The sequence below is a fragment of the Camellia sinensis genome, chromosome 6, assembly GCF_055761805.1.
Source record: "Camellia sinensis isolate YWXY chromosome 6, ASM5576180v1, whole genome shotgun sequence".
Lineage (NCBI taxonomy): Eukaryota > Viridiplantae > Streptophyta > Magnoliopsida > Ericales > Theaceae > Camellia > Camellia sinensis.
This window is the reverse complement of record NC_138966.1, coordinates 87,721,784-87,739,974: the sequence shown is the minus strand read 5'-3', so window position 1 is coordinate 87,739,974 and position 18,191 is coordinate 87,721,784. Positions and strand designations below refer to the sequence as shown.

Sequence of the window (18,191 nt, the reverse complement as noted above, 5' to 3'; positions counted from 1 at the left end):
TTTATACATAACCAAAAAAAACAAAAATAATAAAAATTAAAGCTTCGACAAAATAACCAAATTAAAATTGGACTTGAGTGTAGGATTTAAATTGTTTAAATGAAAATAATAGGGATCAAAGTAAAACTTTAGTCAGACTATAATTTTAAAAATTAGAATTTATTTTAATATATATACCACTTTAGATTTTCATATATTCTTTGCTCTGAACGCGCAAATATGATGAAGTAATTATGTATATGTATGTATAACTTTTGATCTATTTTTTTATAGATATTAACATTTTATTAAAAAAAACATTATTAAAAATATAAGAAGTTAAATATGATTGGTAATCAAAAAAAAATAAGAAAAAATTACAAGGGTTTGACTCTTTTAACAAAATAAATCATAAGTTTTTAAGTTTTTATCAATTTGAATCCTAATCATCTGATTTGTTTTTAATTTAAACTATTAATGTATTTTTGTTAAATAAAACGATTAAAAAAAGATATTTTAGTCATTAAACTCAACCAAAAAAATATATATTTTAAACATTTTATATACATCTATATTGAGTTTAATAACAAATTATCATTTTTTTGTCATTTCAAAAACCTCAAAGGACATTTTTGTCAATTTTGTTGAATCTCAGGAGAGGTCATTATCATTTATCCTATTTTTAAAATATTTTTTTGGGGATATGTATCTTTTTTCTTCAACATGGATAATGTAATCTCACAAATAATAATAAGGAAAGATGAAGAAACGAAGGGTATGTAAATATATACTTCTCAACTTTGAGCATAAAAGCAATCCTTGTTTCGTAGAGGATCAAAGCAGGCATATCCTCTAAATGTTCATAAATGGCATATGAATAGAAACCTGAGGAACCACGAAGCATTATAAACCTGGGCGAAAAAAGACAAAAAAATAAATCAATTAACATCACACTAAAATAAAATAAATAAGTCAGGTTTGGACGGGCCAATCCAGCCCGCTAGGCCTTTCACATATCGCACTTTGACAATTCATTTCATTAATTTTTTAGGTTCTTAGAACATCTCTCTCAAATTAGTTATTTTTATTTTTTAGTTAAAATAGCGAGTAAATCACTAGATTACCTCTGTCAAACTAGCTACTAAGTTAGTCATTTTAGTTTTTGTGATTTTGGATCAGTAAATGTAGCTAATGATTTCACCTAGTCAAACATTAAAAAATATTAATTTTCATATTTTGAAATTAATTGGGTTGAGTTTATAAAAAACAATTCTAAATTAAAATGAATAAAAATAATATTTAAATAATATAAAAAAGAATAGAGAGTTTATTAGACAATGTATTTAATTAAGTATATAGCCAAAATAAAAATAAAAAATAACTTCCATGTCAAAATATAACAAAATTTTAACTAGTTTGATTTATATAAAAAAAATAAAAATAATCGAATTGATCTGATTATCATAACCACGTGATTTTATTTCTTGGTACACAAAAAGTTAGATAGTATATTTTTTAATTATATTTATTGTTTTCAAAACAAAGACGATAAATTTATGTGATTATGGTTATTGAATCAATATGAATTTTTTTTTAACATAAATGACCTATGCATAGGAACCACATAATGAATAAAATTAATCGTCCAAGCGAGACATATGCAAAGACCATTGGGTGGGATAGGACCATCCAATCCACTAATGTCTTATTTATATTGAAATAAAAAAAATTTATCGAAATATTTTATAATTACAAAAATGTTATTACTATGTTATTTTGTATAAATTTATGTAGTATTTAACATTGTCCTAATACAAATTAAAGGATTAAAAGCAAATGAGAGTGAGGAGAGAGGGGGAGGGAGGACCTTTTGTCAATGTTTAAGGGGGAGTGGTTACCCTGAAGGGAGGTGTCCCATGGCCTTGTGAATGACAGCTCTACTTGTTCTTCCTTTTCCATTATCACCTTGAAGCTTGTTCCATTAAGCCTGCAGATTCATTGATCTTTGTGTTGGATCATTAACGAAACAGATCAAATTAATTTGATAATTATAATTGAACTTAGACGGTCTCCAGTTAGATTAGTCAATTAGACAGTCTAGTTTGACTCATTGTGGGCTCATTTTTGATCCATCTCAACGATCTAAATCGTTCAATATGCAAGATTTGTCGGATATATAATCCCTATACAAAATCACATTGATCAGATGTCAATAGTCACTTAATCAGATCACATTTGTGTGAAAATTTTATTTTTGTTATTGAAACAAATTTGATTTTATTAAGTAACTATCAATATCTGATCAACATGATTTTTTTGTAGGAATAAATTACTCAACAAGCTATATATATTCAAGATTCAAATTATTGATTATGGACTCCGTAAAGGGCCCACGGAAACTTAACAATTTGCTCCAGTCCAATTCCGAACTAGGGGAAGCTACTGCCATTATAATTACATAATTTCATCAAATAGTGTCCATAATACAATCTGCCAACATTGTATTCTTCATAGTGCGAGGCTGGCCCGGCCCAAGTATACGCTACCTATGCTACCATTTGGGCCCAAATCAAGTCTAAAAACAAAATTTATTTTTGTTAATTTTGATTGTTAATTTTTTAGTTAAAAATATTAAAATATTAATGTTTAAATGATATTTTATTACAGTTGATTTAGTTTTTTTGGTATTTATAATTTTAGTTTTCATTTGATTTTTTTTTTTCATGTAAAGTAGAGTTATACTGTGAAGTAACAAATATTAAATTTTGTCTTTTTGAGTTGTAATGATTTTATTTTGATATTTTTTTCTTGTACCGGAGTTTAAAAAAGGTTTAACCCTAGAGGGGTGATGTATGGGGTTAGACTCTAAGGAATCAAGACTCTAGAACTCACCTTTAGATGGTTCTACATGGCAAAGTCACTTAATCATGTAGCAGTAAATAGTTGTACATAGACGGGGATTCGAACTCACACTCCTGACACTGGATATAGTTCATCTAGGCATGGAAAATTCGTCATAGCAACCATATGTGTTGTCACCTAAGTGGTTGGCCTCGAAAAGAGTAGAACCTGAGATCTCAATACTTATGCCTAGAGCTCTTACCAAGTTGTCACTCCATGGGCTAGATTTAGACCAACCTTTGCTAAACTATGAAGCAACATACACCCAAGTTTATCTTTGTGAGTTTTGTAATGATTTATTTGGATCTTAATCTATATAAACAAATTTTTGTATGTAATTTCAGTAATGATATATGTAAAACAATTTTTGTGTAGGTACTAGCAAATATGTATGTTGGGGGTTCTTGCATTTTATTTTATGTTATTATGTAAATATGTATATAGAGCCTTAAGTTTGCTTAGGATAAAAAAAAATTAGAGAAAATTATAAAAATAAAAAATTTATAATTTGACTCTTATAACAAAACAAACACTTAATTTTAATTTTATTAATTTAAATACTAATATTTTGATTTGTTTTCAATATAAACCACCTACCTATTTTTATTAAGTAAAATCAATGAAAAAAAAACTATTTTAGCCAAAACAGTATTTTAGATATTTTATGTACAGATTGAGTTTAATGGCTAAAATATCATTTTTCATTAGTTTTAATTAACAAAAATAGAAAAAATATTTTGATTGAAAATAAATCAAAAATATTATGATTTAAATTGAGAATATTGCTATAAGAATTTGAAAAAATTAAAAAAAAAATTAAAAATTTATTTTGTTACACCAATCAAATTTTGCATTTTATTTAATAATTTTTTTCAAAAATTTAAAAATGGCCTGTCTTAACGGAGTGTGGACCTCATGTAAAATAAATGCAATGCTATTTTTTTTTTTTTTTAGGTCTCCCACAATATCCCCAGGTTTTTTTGGACCTAGGATTAATCCGTCGAGGAAGTTGCTGAGCCCATATGCGGGGTCCTCTCCCAAGAGGGTTTGCTGCATCCACAAAGGCTCAAACTTAAGACCTTTGCTTAAGCGACCCAAGTCACTTTCCACTTGGACCAACCCCATTGATAAATGCAATGCTATCAACACAATATTTTAGACACGTTCCAGACAAAAAAAAGAAAAGAAGAAAAGTTTAAACTTCTCCACAAACAGAGAAAAAGAGAGAGGGTCATTACACATCAAATTGGCCTTTTGTTCCCATGTTTCCTGGGTCAGCCCAATTAAGGTCCCAGAACCTGCACATTAATTCCACCACGTATATAATATAAAAATGACACCACTATTCTTCCAGAATTTTCGTAAAAATTACACTACTATTCTCCCAGAATTTTTCATGCAGAATCATTTTCCAGAATTATATGTTAGTGAGATATTAAAATATGTTTTTTTTTTCTTTTTAAATATTAGGTTTATATTTGTGTCTCATCATTCTTTATACAATTTTTTGCTTGAATGTCATCATATATATTATTAAAAGTAGTATTTTTTTTTTTATGTTTAGGTATCACATTATAAAGCCTTAACTTTTTTTTAAGAGAACCACATTACCATACATTTTCCATTTACATATAAAATTCTACACAAACTCAACTTCAATTATAATAACCAATTTTACATGAACTCTATTTGAGAAATGCTTATTTTTCATATATATACACATTCTAAAGTCTTATTTATTTATTTATTTTCTCAAAAAGCCACATCACCTTACCTTTTCCATTTGCATATAAAGTTTTATACAAATTTAATTTCAATTATGATAATCAATTTTATATGGACTCTATTTGAGAAATACTTATTTTTCATATATATAATTTAAACTACACTTTCCTAATAAATAGTTTTAAAATAGATATTAAAGAAAAATCAATACTCAACATAACTAATCTATCTATTTTTTCTTAATCTAATCGCAAGATGCTTATATTTAATTTATTAAAATAAGTTTTTTTTATAACTTCTATTTCTACTTTTTTTTTATTATTATTTTCAACTGAAGAAAATAAATAAATAATTAAAATCACTTTTAATTGTATGTTACTATTTTTTGGAAAATTTACCTATAAGTCTTAGTTTCTGGAAAGTTGAACCATTTAGTCCTAAAAGTTTTCTTATGCTCCATTTAATCCCATTTGCACATCAATCTAATGTTTGAAACATTAATCTGATGTTCGAAATCTAATATTCGAAACATTAATCTGATGTTCGAAATCTAATGTTCGAAACATTAATCTGATGTTTGAAACATTGTAATGGGACCTTTCAGTCTATAAGAAAACTTTTAGGACTAAACAGTGTATAAGTTATTAATTTGGGATTTATTGGTGCATCCCCCCTATTTTTTTTCCAATTTAACTATTATTAATAATGTCAAATTGAGTGTTTATTTTACTATGTTATAATTTAATATCATATAAAATCATTATATATTTATTTTAGTTACACATTAATAGTACGATAGGGCTAAGATTAGTCAAATACACATAAATAATTGAAATAAAATTATTATATATATTTGTTTAAATAACACTTTTACAGAAGGATACGATTAAGATTATTAAAATAAATAATTATAATCATTATATAATTTTAAATGAATTTTTTTCTCCAATTTAATCATTATTTTTAATATTAAAATGAATATTTATTTTATTATATTAAAATTAAGTATAAAAGTATCATATATATATATATATATATATAAATTATACTTTCATAGTTTAACAAAACGAAAATTGCACTGCATATTTCGTAATATATTTTTTAAATAGTTCTATGTATATGTATACATATTATTCTTTTGTAATGCATACATTGTAACATATTTCTAAAAATAATTTATATATAAGCATATATAAATAATTTAATTTAATTTTATAAAAATATTATTTAGAAAGAAAAAAAATTAATTTATGCATTGCACGGGTTGCCTATTAATTATTTTTATAATAGTAAAAACAAAAATATTAAGGAGTTGTAATGCAATGTAGGTACCCTGCATTGAACTGTGGGTTATGAAGCTCAAGCAAATTGTCAATTCCATTATATTGAATTCTAATAACAGTCCCTCCCGGAACTGTCAGTGTGACTTGAAGTATCCCATTATCCATCACCACCTGCAATAATAATAATAATAATAATAATAATAATAATAATAATAATAATAAATTAAAAATTAATATCTCAATTATATTTTGAAAAAATTATGTAAGGATCCCTCTACATATTTGTTTAAGAGTTTAAGAACAAAACACAATTTATTTGCTAGTTGAAATTTCTAAGATTTAAAATTTCATGAAGATAAGGACAAATTTTAACATAAATATCAAGAATGTCATTTTAACAATTGGTACCATGAAATTCCATTGCCTTCTCTCTTTACCATAGACAAGTTGTATTTTAGAATGTGTTTCAAAACTTTAAAATTTAATAACTTTTGAACTGAAACTCTATATTTTGTAAAATTTATATTTCTGAAATCGTCTCGTCGAGATCTATCAAATAAGATTAATGATGAATTTGAAATTTTGAAAAGAAAAAAAAAAATTTTCACTGAGTTTTTTGACTAAAAGTCAAAGAAATTTCATTGACTTCTCAATTGTCCAATTTCTGAAATTTCTCTGAGAGAAAATAAGCAATTCAGAAATTTCTTTGAGCAATTCTAAAATATCTCTAAGTAACTTTTTCAGTGAAACTTAAAGTCAATTACAATGACATTTAACTGATTTTAGTGAAATTTCTTTGACTTTTAGTCATTGAAAGTTAGAGAAATTTGTCTTCTTGAAGGTAACAACTCAGTTAAAATTTCTTTATTTTTTTCTTTCAAAATTTCATATTTATTATAAATCTTATTTGATAGATTTTGATGAGAGAATTCAAAAAGTATAAATTTTATGCAGAACAGAGATCTAGGTAAAAAGTTATTGAATTTTAAGTTTTGAAATCTATTACAAAAAACGAAAACAAAGTTTGCTAGATGTTTCAAGCAATAAGGGTGTTTTTGTCCAAAAAATTGTAGTGTATTATAGTAGGACTGGAACTTTGAAGTTTTTGTTTTGTGTCCTTCAACTAGTAAAATCTTATGATGAAGGAGATAAAAATTTCCTTATACTTACTCTCTCTCTCTCTCTCTCTCTCTCCCACACATAATATATATTAATAAGTCTTTATTTATGAAAATTCATTTTATTTTATTTAATTACATTTATTTATGTTTTTGGATTAAAAGTTCAAATCTTATGAAAATGAATTTGACACCTTTTATTTCTTTCATATTATAAAGGTAATATTATATGATTGTTGAGTTTGATTGTTGGGTTGGGTTGGGTGTTTTTTATGAGGGTTGTATTGTGATTGTTGTGCTTGATTGTTGGGTTGGGTGGGGTGGGGTTTCTTTGTGTTAGTTGTTGTTGACCTGGGCCAGCATTTTGTCATGGTGGAGGTCTGGGATAAGATTGAGTCACAATCGATTTATGACGCTTGGCGTTGTACCCTTTAAGGGCATAAAGTTGCACCTTTACCACTACTTATGGGTTTTGGTGAAATGACCAGTGTCGAGGTCTTACAATTGGTATCAGAGTAAAGTCTCAAGTTTGATTCCTCTAGAGGACACGCACTTTGTGGGCAGCTGCTGGAGGGGATTGTTGGTCTGGGTTTAGGCCAGCATCCTGTCGTAGCAGAGGCCTAGGGTAAGGCTGAGTCACAGTGGATTTGTGACGCTTGGCGTTGTACCCTTTAAGAATTATACTTGTAAATATATAATTCTTTATTTTGATGTAATTATTTTCATTATAATCTCAATACACATTGTAAATATCTCAAAACAATTTTTATATATTTTTATTTATTCTTTACACATTTTTCAATACTTTTTCTTCGTAATTAATTTTCTGTTGATTGGGAAAAAAGAGTAAATATCATTGAGAACATTTGTTTCAGTTGTTTTCTAGGGAAGTTCAAGCACACAGTGAAAATTGTGAGTTCAAACTCCATATGGAATGTGGGTGATCCCCATTCTCTTTCCTCCAAGATCTAGATTAGAATAAATTCTAAAGAGTAAAATAAAAATAATAAAAACCAGATGGTGAAAGCATTGAAAAATAAATTTAACAAACAACAGAATTGTCTTTCTATAAAACAATTTTTTTATATTTTTTATTTTTTTGAGAATAATCTCTAAAACATTTGATTTAATTAGTTCTATTCATGATTATTTTATTTATTTTATTTATTGAGGTATAGTTTTATTGTTTTTAAAAAATCATAATTCCGAAACTGTCATGGGACCACTTTAAACACACATTTAATACATTCAATGTGAAATTTACACAAATAAAATGTTAAGAATCGAAATAACACAAAAACACATATTCTGAGGATTAAAAATATAAGGGTAAATTACACTGACACTTCCTGAGATTTCTGTTTAACATAGATTCCCCTTTACGTTTGAAAATTTATATTTCCCTCACTGAGATTTGTAATCTTATTACAAATTATCTCATGAATTATTGATGTATGCCCCAAAATTTTCTAAATGATTATTTTGTCATTTTTTCTACAATTTCTTTTTCCTATCGTCATGACTACATTTTACAACTTTCTATCATTAAATTTTACTTGAACATATTCTTATTGAGTGATGATATACAAACACAAATTTATATAAAATTTTCAAACACAATGATATAACTTAATAGTGATATTTCACTTTAAAACAAAACACACCATAAACATGATTTATATTTACAATAACATCACTATCACAATATTTTTATGATATTTTTTGTATAAATTTTTAAATATGAATATAATTTTTCATTTTTATTTCCACCATCATTTTTTTTTCTCATCTATTCACTCACATTTATTATAGTATTACCAAACACCGTCATTCACATTTATTACAGTATTACTGAATTTTTGTATCTTATATATATATATATATATATATTGTATTTGGTGAATTTAAAAAAAAAAATCACAAAATATTATACTTCTTAAATATATCTAGATTATGTGTATTTAAAAAATAAAAATAAAAAAATTACTTAAAATATTAAAAAAAATCAGTAAAAATAAAAATATACGAAAAATAAAAAAACTCAATTTTTTGTGTGAGTTAAACCAAAGAATATAATTGTTATTTCCCTTGAAATAATATGAACAAAATATCAACATTATTTTATTATTTTATATGTACAAAGGTTAAGGGACAAATATGTCATTTTAATCTGACAAGAGGTAAGTGTAATTTTTCAATCATTAGGGAGAATCTGTATTAAACAGAAATCACAAGGGTTGTCAATGAAATTTACCCGAAATATACAATTAACCATACTGAAATTTGTCTCTATTTGACTGTATCTATTTATTAGATAGTATTACATACTTGTGTGTATTCAAGGAATATCACTTTTTGATACAGATACAATTATTATTCTTCTTTCACCAAATTCAACCCATCATCAATTAGAATAATTGATAAAGATTCACAAATAAATTTAGGATAAATTACAAATACACCCTCGATGTTTGTTTTAAATACAAATTATCTCTTGTGATTCTGAACACTAAATCACGCCCCTTCAAGTTTGTAATCGCATAACTAATGAGTCCTTTTATTAATAAACTATCAAATTAATTAATAGTTTGTAACGATATTAGAAATATATTTTAATTAACAATTCAAGTAATTTTACTATTGTATAAAAGAATAGTTAGAAATTTCATTTTCTCTGTTAATTCTATTAAACAAAAAATTATGAAAATGAGATATTTATAATTTCTAAAATCATAGGGTGGAATTTGTATTTTAAGCAAATATCTAAGGCTGTAATTGTAATTTACACCCATAAATTTAAGAAATTACTTTCTTTTATGTTGTATATTTAATTGATATTTATTTCTTCCATTTTATATTACTTGAGAGTTTTATAGATTTTAATGTTAAAATAATTTATTTATTGTGATATAAATGATATTAGAGTAGTTTTGAATATTGCTAATTGATTTTATTTTCACAAACAAATTTTATATTTCAAACTAATCTGACTTAACATTTGCCCTACAACTATAATCTGGATTCACCCTGTGGTATGTGCCTTTCCTTATGTTGCATGAACATGAGCGGAAATAGAAGATATGTGGAAGTAGAAGAGATTCTATAATATAAACTTTTAAAAAAGGTATATTATGCATAAATTATAATATTTTGTACTATTAGGTATCACTTTGTATTGTATCTATATCATTTTAAATGATAATTAAAAGCTATAATAAATTATAACTAAATTTTACTAGAGGTACAATCAAAATAATTATTACAATCAGTCATAATTAAGTCACATTCAATCATAAGCAAGCAATAATTAATACTACAATAATTTATAAATAAATATCATAAAAGATCGTAATTAGACATGGTACACATTTTTTCTAAAAGGGTTTTTTCTAAAAACAGTCCCAATAGATATAAATAAGAAATATTAAATGTCAAAATATCTATAATCTCAATACACTTTTTATATATCTTAAAATATTTTTACATATTTCAATGCTTTTTATACACTTTTTAACACTCAAGGGCTGGTTTAGGAAGTATATTTTTTAGTGATTTTTTGGTTTAGGAAGTGATTTTTTTTTTAGTTAGCTTATAGTTTTTTTTAATTAAAATACAAGGTAAAAAAATTGAAGTATTTGAGAATGACTTTTAACTTTTTACGGTAACGAAAAAAAAAAGAGAGTAGAGAGTGAAAATAAATCTTTAATTTTTTGTATTGGCTTTTTGATATTTTTTAATGATATTTTTTAACTTTTTGACTAATTTAACCACTTGAATTTGAAAAGAAATTTGAAAAGAGAAAGGCAAAAAATTCTCATTTCACCTATATTTCATTCATCTTTTATTTTTCTTTTTCTTCTAAAATTTCTATTAGAAATTATGGTTCAAATACAATTTAGGGACACTTGGTCCATAAATCCAAACTTGAATTTTGTTTAGTCAAAAGTTTGTATTCTAAAATAGTTTGTTCATAAGGAAATACTCAGATGAAATGACCAAAATACCCCTATATATATTTTGTAACCATGGTTTAGAAGATCAAACCCCTCTCGTCTTTCTCGTCTCTCTCTCCACTTCTCCTTAACTCCTTTGCCACCGTCACCGCTGACTAACCACCACCTTCGCCATTCTACCAACCAACCACCACCACCACCACCACCACACTCTCTCTCTCTCTTTCTCCCTCTTTTATCTCTTCATCTTTATTCATCGGCATTCGTCAGATCCACTAGCACCATGTTTGCCTTCACTTTTATCTGTCACCGCCATCGCTAAAGATGACGGTAGCGGTGGCAGATCGGGTGCCGAGAGTGAAGAAGGTCGACGAAGAAAAAGATCACATCGATGTGAATGAAGAAGATCACATCTTAACCATAGTTCTAGGGTTTCAAACTTGATATTCCCTAGGGTTTCAAACTCGATCTTTCCTAGGGTTTCGATTTCAAGTTTGACTACCAGCACCACCACAGTCCTCATCATCTCCAGATTGCAATCTTGCAGCTATTTTTGGGTGAAATTCTCTTCCTCTATTGTCCTATTCTGGTGAACTTCGAAAAATATTTTCACAATTTTTTGAATTTTGCTTTGATTTAAGTTTCTAAATATTGGATAAAAATGTAGTTGTGTTTGATTATAGAAGGGTTTTGAGGCTCTGGTTGAAGAGGGTCTAGCAAAAGTTGTTCCGTCGACACTCAAATTGTCTCACTAATCTCTCATAGATCTGGAAGCTCTAGATCTAAAATAGAGAAAACCTGGATTAGCCCATATCAGCCCAAGAAGCTCACTCATCTCTCATAGATCTAGAAGCTTTGTTTTTTTTTTAATTTTTATTTTTTTATTCATTTTGAAAAAATGGCTCAGATCTGGATTTGGGTTTGAGAGATATGTGTATCTATTTTTTTAATTTTATTTGTTGTTGTTGATGATGATGATGATAATTGTTGTTGTTGTTGTTGTTGTTGTTGTTGTTGTTGTTGTTGTTGTTGATGATGATGATGATGATGATGATGATGATGATGAAATAGATCTGTAATGGCTTAGATTTCTACAGATTTGTTGTTGATCAGATTGTAATTTGCATTGATAATAAAATGATAGTTTGTATAGCTAGTGATCTGATCACAAAGATCATATCGCTACTTGGAAAACAAGTTTAACAGATCATTCCAAAAGGCTCAGATATTGAGCAGATATGTTGAGATATATTCAAACAGATAAAGATAAAATTGAACAGATAATAAAATTTAGACAGATATTTGAATAGACAAGGGGAAAAAATTAAACAAATAGTCAAACATTTGAACAGATAGCGGAAAAAAATTAAATAGATAGTCAAAAAATTTGCACAGATAGATATTAATTTGAATAGATAGAAAATAATTTGAATGGATGGTTAAAAAAAAGACAACAGATAAAGAACATTCAACGGATAAATTAAGGGATAAAATTATAAACAAAATGTTATTTAAAACAAATAAAATGATTTCTCATCAAATTATTTCACAAAGAGTGAATCTCTTATTAATAAAAAAATATCCACTAAAACTAATATTTTAAGCACTCTTCAAATTGGGAAAACTTGTACATGCAAAAACTTGTTATTTTAAATAACAAAACTCCCAACAACTCTTACAACTAGATGCCTACCTAAGTAGTTACAGAGAAGCCATCTCCTTGAAGATATAGATTTAAAAGTGTACAATTGTCTGAAGTGCTGGATCTTACCTAAATATTTGCTTTAAATATGGAATCATTTCATAAGCAAACTAATGTAATAATGATTCTAATGAAATGATAATCATTATAATGTGATGTATAATTTATTGGAATAAAATCGAATAGAATCGAATAGGATGGTTGTTCTGTGACTTACTCCATCATAATCATAATGATGAATGGTTATTTTATTTGTATAAAATATATATTTTTAATTTTATTTTAATGAACCAATTATGATAATTGTGTCAATTTGGTTGAATTAATAATATTGTTAGGATTTTTGATGGAAAGTGATTCCTGAGTTGGTTGAGATTAACCCATTGATTTGATCAAGTTCATAATTTTTTTCATTAAAAGTATGACACAAGCCATTCATGTATACATTTTTCATTAAAAAAAAAAAAATGCTAGCAATTGAAATTAATTGACTTAAATTGAGACAAAACCATAAATTTATGGCTAAAATCAAGGTTATTAAAGTTACATGGACTAAAATGACGCAAGTACCAAATTATAAGAACTAATTGTGTAATTTTCCCTAGAATGATTATTCTTTATGTTCTGTTTGGTCTATTAGAATAAAATGAAATGAAATTATCATCTTATTATAATGTTAAAATTGAGTCAATTAAAAGTGTAAAAGTCAAAATGACACAAAAGAGAGAATATAAGGATTATCCGTGTCATTTTTCCATCATTTTATTTCATTCTATTGTCATTTCAATAAATAAAACACTATCTAAAAGGGAAATGCTCCAACGTGCGATGCAGATCGTATGTAATTCTATAAAAAATTACATACGTTTTCACGAATTTCTATAACCAATCATATACAAAAACATATAAGTTGAACACAAATTTATGTAAGTTCATGAAAACTTATGTGATTACACAAATTTGTATTGAACTTTTAAATTTTTGTGAGACCACTTATGTAAGTTCGTAAAAACTTATGTAATTTTATATAGGATTGCATATAGTGTAAAATGTACATCCAAGATTTTTCGCTAAAGTGTCAGATTAAGAAAGGAAGAAAGACAAATTACACCGATAATTCTAATATTTTGCCTCTTATTTATTTTGGTCTATATACATACTGTCAATTAGTTCAATTTTAATATTTAATTTTAAATTTTATATTAATTTGATCTAATTGACAACACCATTAAAGTTTTTGACACAAAATTATCACTGAGTTAATAGTAAGTTGATGAAGTTTATAATTTTATCACTAACAAAATGACAAATGTTGTTCATATGTACAATTTTTTTTTTTTTTTTATAAAAAATACTAATAATTGTAATAAATTGAACCGAATTAAGAAAAAATTATAAATTCATAATTAAATTTGAGCTAATTGAAATTTCAGGACTAAAATGATATAAGAATCAAAGTATAGGGCTACCACCGTAATTTGCAACAAAGAAAGAAAGTAATGAATGAATGCATGAAAAAAAAAAAAAAAAAAGAAAGGGATAATAGAAGAAGGCTTACATGATCATCATGAATCTGCAGCCGCACATCAGCCATTGATGCAATGCCCTCTTCCTTCTGATCCCCTGCAAGTTCTTCGCGGCAACCTGGAAACCGTTTCCTGAAATCTCTACAAATAATGCTTTTATCAGCTCAAAAAAAATATCTTAAAAACCCATATGATGATTTGGAGAAATTTGATGCAATATTACCATTTACATTTCTCTTCATTCTGGAGAGGCAACCTAGTAGTAGTAGAAGAAGAAGAAGAAGAAGAAGAAGAAACTTGAAGAGTTGTTAGGACTAGTATTATAATTATTAGAAGCATTGGTATTGATATTGTTGGGTTGGATTGAGAGAGAGACAACAAAACCATCTTTTTCCTTTTATTTCCTTCAATACGATACGATCTCGTGACTTTAACTTCACTTTTTGTTAGGCTTCAGAGAGAGACAACAAAACCATCTTTTTCCTTTTATTTCCTTCAATACGATCTCGTGACTTCAACTTCACTTTTTGTTATGCTGAACCTTGCACGGTTTTCCATGCAAAAGTGTCTGCTTTCTCTTTCTCTCAACAAAGTTTGAAGTCAGGATTACTGTGAATTACCAAAATTATACGCACATGGACAAATACGTGCGTTTTAATTTGCTTTTTACTACCCAAAAAAAAAAAAAAAAATTGAGATTCTGAAAAAGTATTCACAATTTAATTTATAATAATATGGTAGGATATATATATATATATATATATCAATTTTTGATTTGTTACACATTTAATAATGATGTCTAACTCAAATGCCACATATCATTGTAGGTGAATTGTGGGTGTAAATTGTGGATATTTATCATTACTCTTTTATTAGTTTCAATAAGGATTGAGTTTTTCTCATGTTGAGATCTCAATATGAGAAAATTTGAGGAATTCGTAGAGCTCATCATAGGTCCCGTTTTAATGATTCGAACCGTTCACTTTTTAAAACTCATTGAGTAGAATACTCATACAAAAAATCAAAATAATCGGATATCGATAGTTATATGTTTGAATCGAATTTGTATTAGAAAAAATGGATGGCTATTCTTGAAATTATATTTGTTGTCCATTTTTTTTAAAACAATTATGATTCAAACATATAGTTCATAATATCCAATCATCTTCATTTCTTGTACGAATATTTTACTCAACGAGTTCTAAAAAGTGAACGGTTTGAATCACTGAAGTCGATCTCAAAATAGGTTTACAAAGTCCAAATGCTTTCTCAAGTTAATGTGGCAACTTGAGATAAGCCAAACCCTTTAAATAAGGATTTGGGGTGGTTGTTGTGCGGGAGGCACAACTGTCACTGTTGTGGAGCAAAATGAGCCTATTTCGGGGCATATTTCGATAATTCGAACCGTTCACATTTTAGAATACATCAACTAGAGCATGCATGCAAAACATCAAGTTAATTAAATATCATTTACCCATTAATCCACTCACATTTGTATCAACAAAAATAAATAATAATTGTGATTTAAAGTATTAAAATGAATACAAATGTGAGTAGATGAAAGGGTTAACGATATCCGATTAACTTGATTTTTTACAAGTATGTTCTACTTGATATATTCTAAAATGTGAACGGTTCAGATTATCAAAATGGGCCTTGAAATGGACCCATTTCACTACATAGCAGTGGCTGCCATCCCAAATCCTTTAAATAATGGGTAAATTAGAAATGCATTCTTGAGATTTACTTAAAATACAGATTGTTTCTTTAATTTTAAAAATTACATCCTGCATTTTCAAAATTTTAATTGCATAATAAATTACTCATTTTATTAATAAATTAATGAGTCAACTAACAGTTTTTAACAATGTCAGAAATATATTTCAATTAACAATTTATGTAATTTTATTATTGTATACTAGAGTAGTTAATAATTTTTTTTGGATAAATTACAAATACACTCTTTGAGATTTGCTTAAAATACAAATTGCCCCCTGTGGTATGAAAAATTACAAATATCCCATTGTTAGAATTTTTTATTTAACAGAATTACCTAAAAAAATTAAATTCGTAATTGCTCTCCTATACAATAATAAAATTACCTAAGTTATTAATTAAAACACATTTTTAACATCATTAAAAACTATTAATTGACTTGACAATTTATTAATGAAATGGACGATTTGTTATGAAATTAGAAATCTCAGGGGATGTAATGTAATTTCTAAAATCACAGGGGGCGATTCGTATTTTAGTCAAAACTCATGGGGTCGGACGCAGCACATAAATTAAAACATAAACAAAACAAGTTAAATACACTAAATTGAATAAACTAAAATAAAATAAATAGAATATTTTCAAATAAGAACAGATAAATAAAATAAGCTCACAAATTAACTTTCAACTGGCTACTGGAAGTAATCGGAAAATACAAAATTGTTTACTGGAAGTAACTGAAAAATACAGTTTTTACTTGCATCCTTAAAAACTAAATTTTAAAACAAACTTAAAATTTTACAAAAACTGAGAGAAACTGCGAAAGAAAATTGTGAACTCTTTCTCCCTCTGCTTTGGCTTTGACTAAGGAGCCTCTTTTATAGGCAAAGTGGATAAGTGTTGAGCTTGTGAACTTAGAACTGTGAGGCTCGTGACTGGAGCTGTGAGGCTTGTGACTTCAAAAGTTGTGAAACTTGTGGCTTCTGAAAAGTCTGAAAATAAGAGGTATATGGGTGCAAAAAGCATCTTTTTGTGACCGAATTTTTTTTTTTACTTTTATTTATTTTATTTTTATTTTTTATTTTTACTTGCAGTGAGAAAACGTGACTGCATAGTTGACTGACGATGAATCAATATATATATATATATATATCAGCAATTTTTCTCAAAGTAAGAGTAGTGACTAAAGCTGATGTACATATACGGAATCCAATGACTTTTTTAGGCATATAGGTCCTGAGTATCTTGGAATTGTGGACCATATAGGTCATGACTGGTTGTGGCTTCAGAGGAGGCTATATCATCTGAGACTTCATCTTCAATTTATGACTTTGCTTGGGCCATCAATAATTTGGCCATCTGGACCAATTCATCACTAGAGATTGACTTGGGCTTTGCTTTGGGCTTGGCCTTGGATGACTTGGATTTGGAAGGTTCAATGCTGGTTGATGGGCTTCTAAGCCTGACTGTAATGAGAGGAAGTGGGCTTCCTTATGTGACTGAAACATTTGGGTTTTACTGAGATTTGACCATTGCAGGAGTTGGGGTATGAATATTAACTGGAAATTCCTACTAGACTTGTTCAATAATACGATGGGCTTTGAATGCATCCCACAATTTAACAAAATGTTGACGACTGACTATGTTTTTTTTGGGTGGGTAATTAATTTTTTTGGGTGGGTATGCGACTGACTATGTTATTGGATAGAATGTATTGCCATTTAAAAATCCAAGGGGCTTTATATTTGGCCATGAAATGGAGTAACCAAGGAAACTGACTTTTATGCTAGCTGAGCTTGTAAATGAAAGAGAAGTAATTGACTTGTTCTATTAACTCAGAAGGAATGATTTCGGGGATGGCACCATGCTGTGACTACTATCTTAGGAACTAAGAAGGGAATTCTGATTTGAATTTGTGATCAAATGAGAAAAACCAAGAATGATTATATGACTCATTTTGATATAAGAGAATTTTGAATCAAGCATCTATGTAATCATAGTAACTATATTGTACATCATGGTTGGGAAGGTTTCGTAGTAGAAAAGGGAGACCCCATTCTTCCATGGGAACAATATTATGAATGTACAAAGAATGATAAATGATTTTACTGGTCTGGACTCAATCATAGATAGGTTTAATGACGATTGACTTATGGTGGAAAAGAATATCCTTATAAAAGGTTATTGACTTATTGAGATAGGAAGGAATGAAATGCCATCCACTAGGGAAATAGGATTTGACTAATTCAATGACATTGTGGATATTTTTGTAGACTGGTTCTTTGTAA

General features: G+C 27.4%; 1 protein-coding gene across 6 annotated transcripts in view; it reads right to left on the bottom strand.

Moving 5' to 3' along the window:
- The window catches only part of LOC114285579 (uncharacterized), a 52,755-nt gene extending 37,966 nt beyond the window's left edge, over window positions 1-14,789 (bottom strand). The window contains exons 1-6 of one of the 6 annotated variants that reach the window (XM_082874136.1): window positions 14,411-14,789; window positions 14,220-14,319; window positions 5,938-6,059; window positions 4,119-4,178; window positions 1,847-1,966; window positions 771-890 (exon numbers count right to left, since the gene is read on the bottom strand). In XM_082874136.1, coding sequence (XP_082730262.1) covers window positions 771-890; window positions 1,847-1,966; window positions 4,119-4,178; window positions 5,938-6,059; window positions 14,220-14,319; window positions 14,411-14,574 — 686 coding nt within the window. In that variant the 5' untranslated portion in view covers window positions 14,575-14,789. Of the gene's footprint in view, window positions 1-770; window positions 891-1,846; window positions 1,967-4,118; window positions 4,179-5,937; window positions 6,060-14,219; window positions 14,329-14,410 lie in introns of all 6 variants that reach the window. The other 5 variants (XM_082874138.1, XM_082874140.1, XM_082874139.1 and 2 more) reach the window with 5 other exon arrangements.
- Window positions 14,790-18,191: the final 3,402 nt, after the last annotated feature.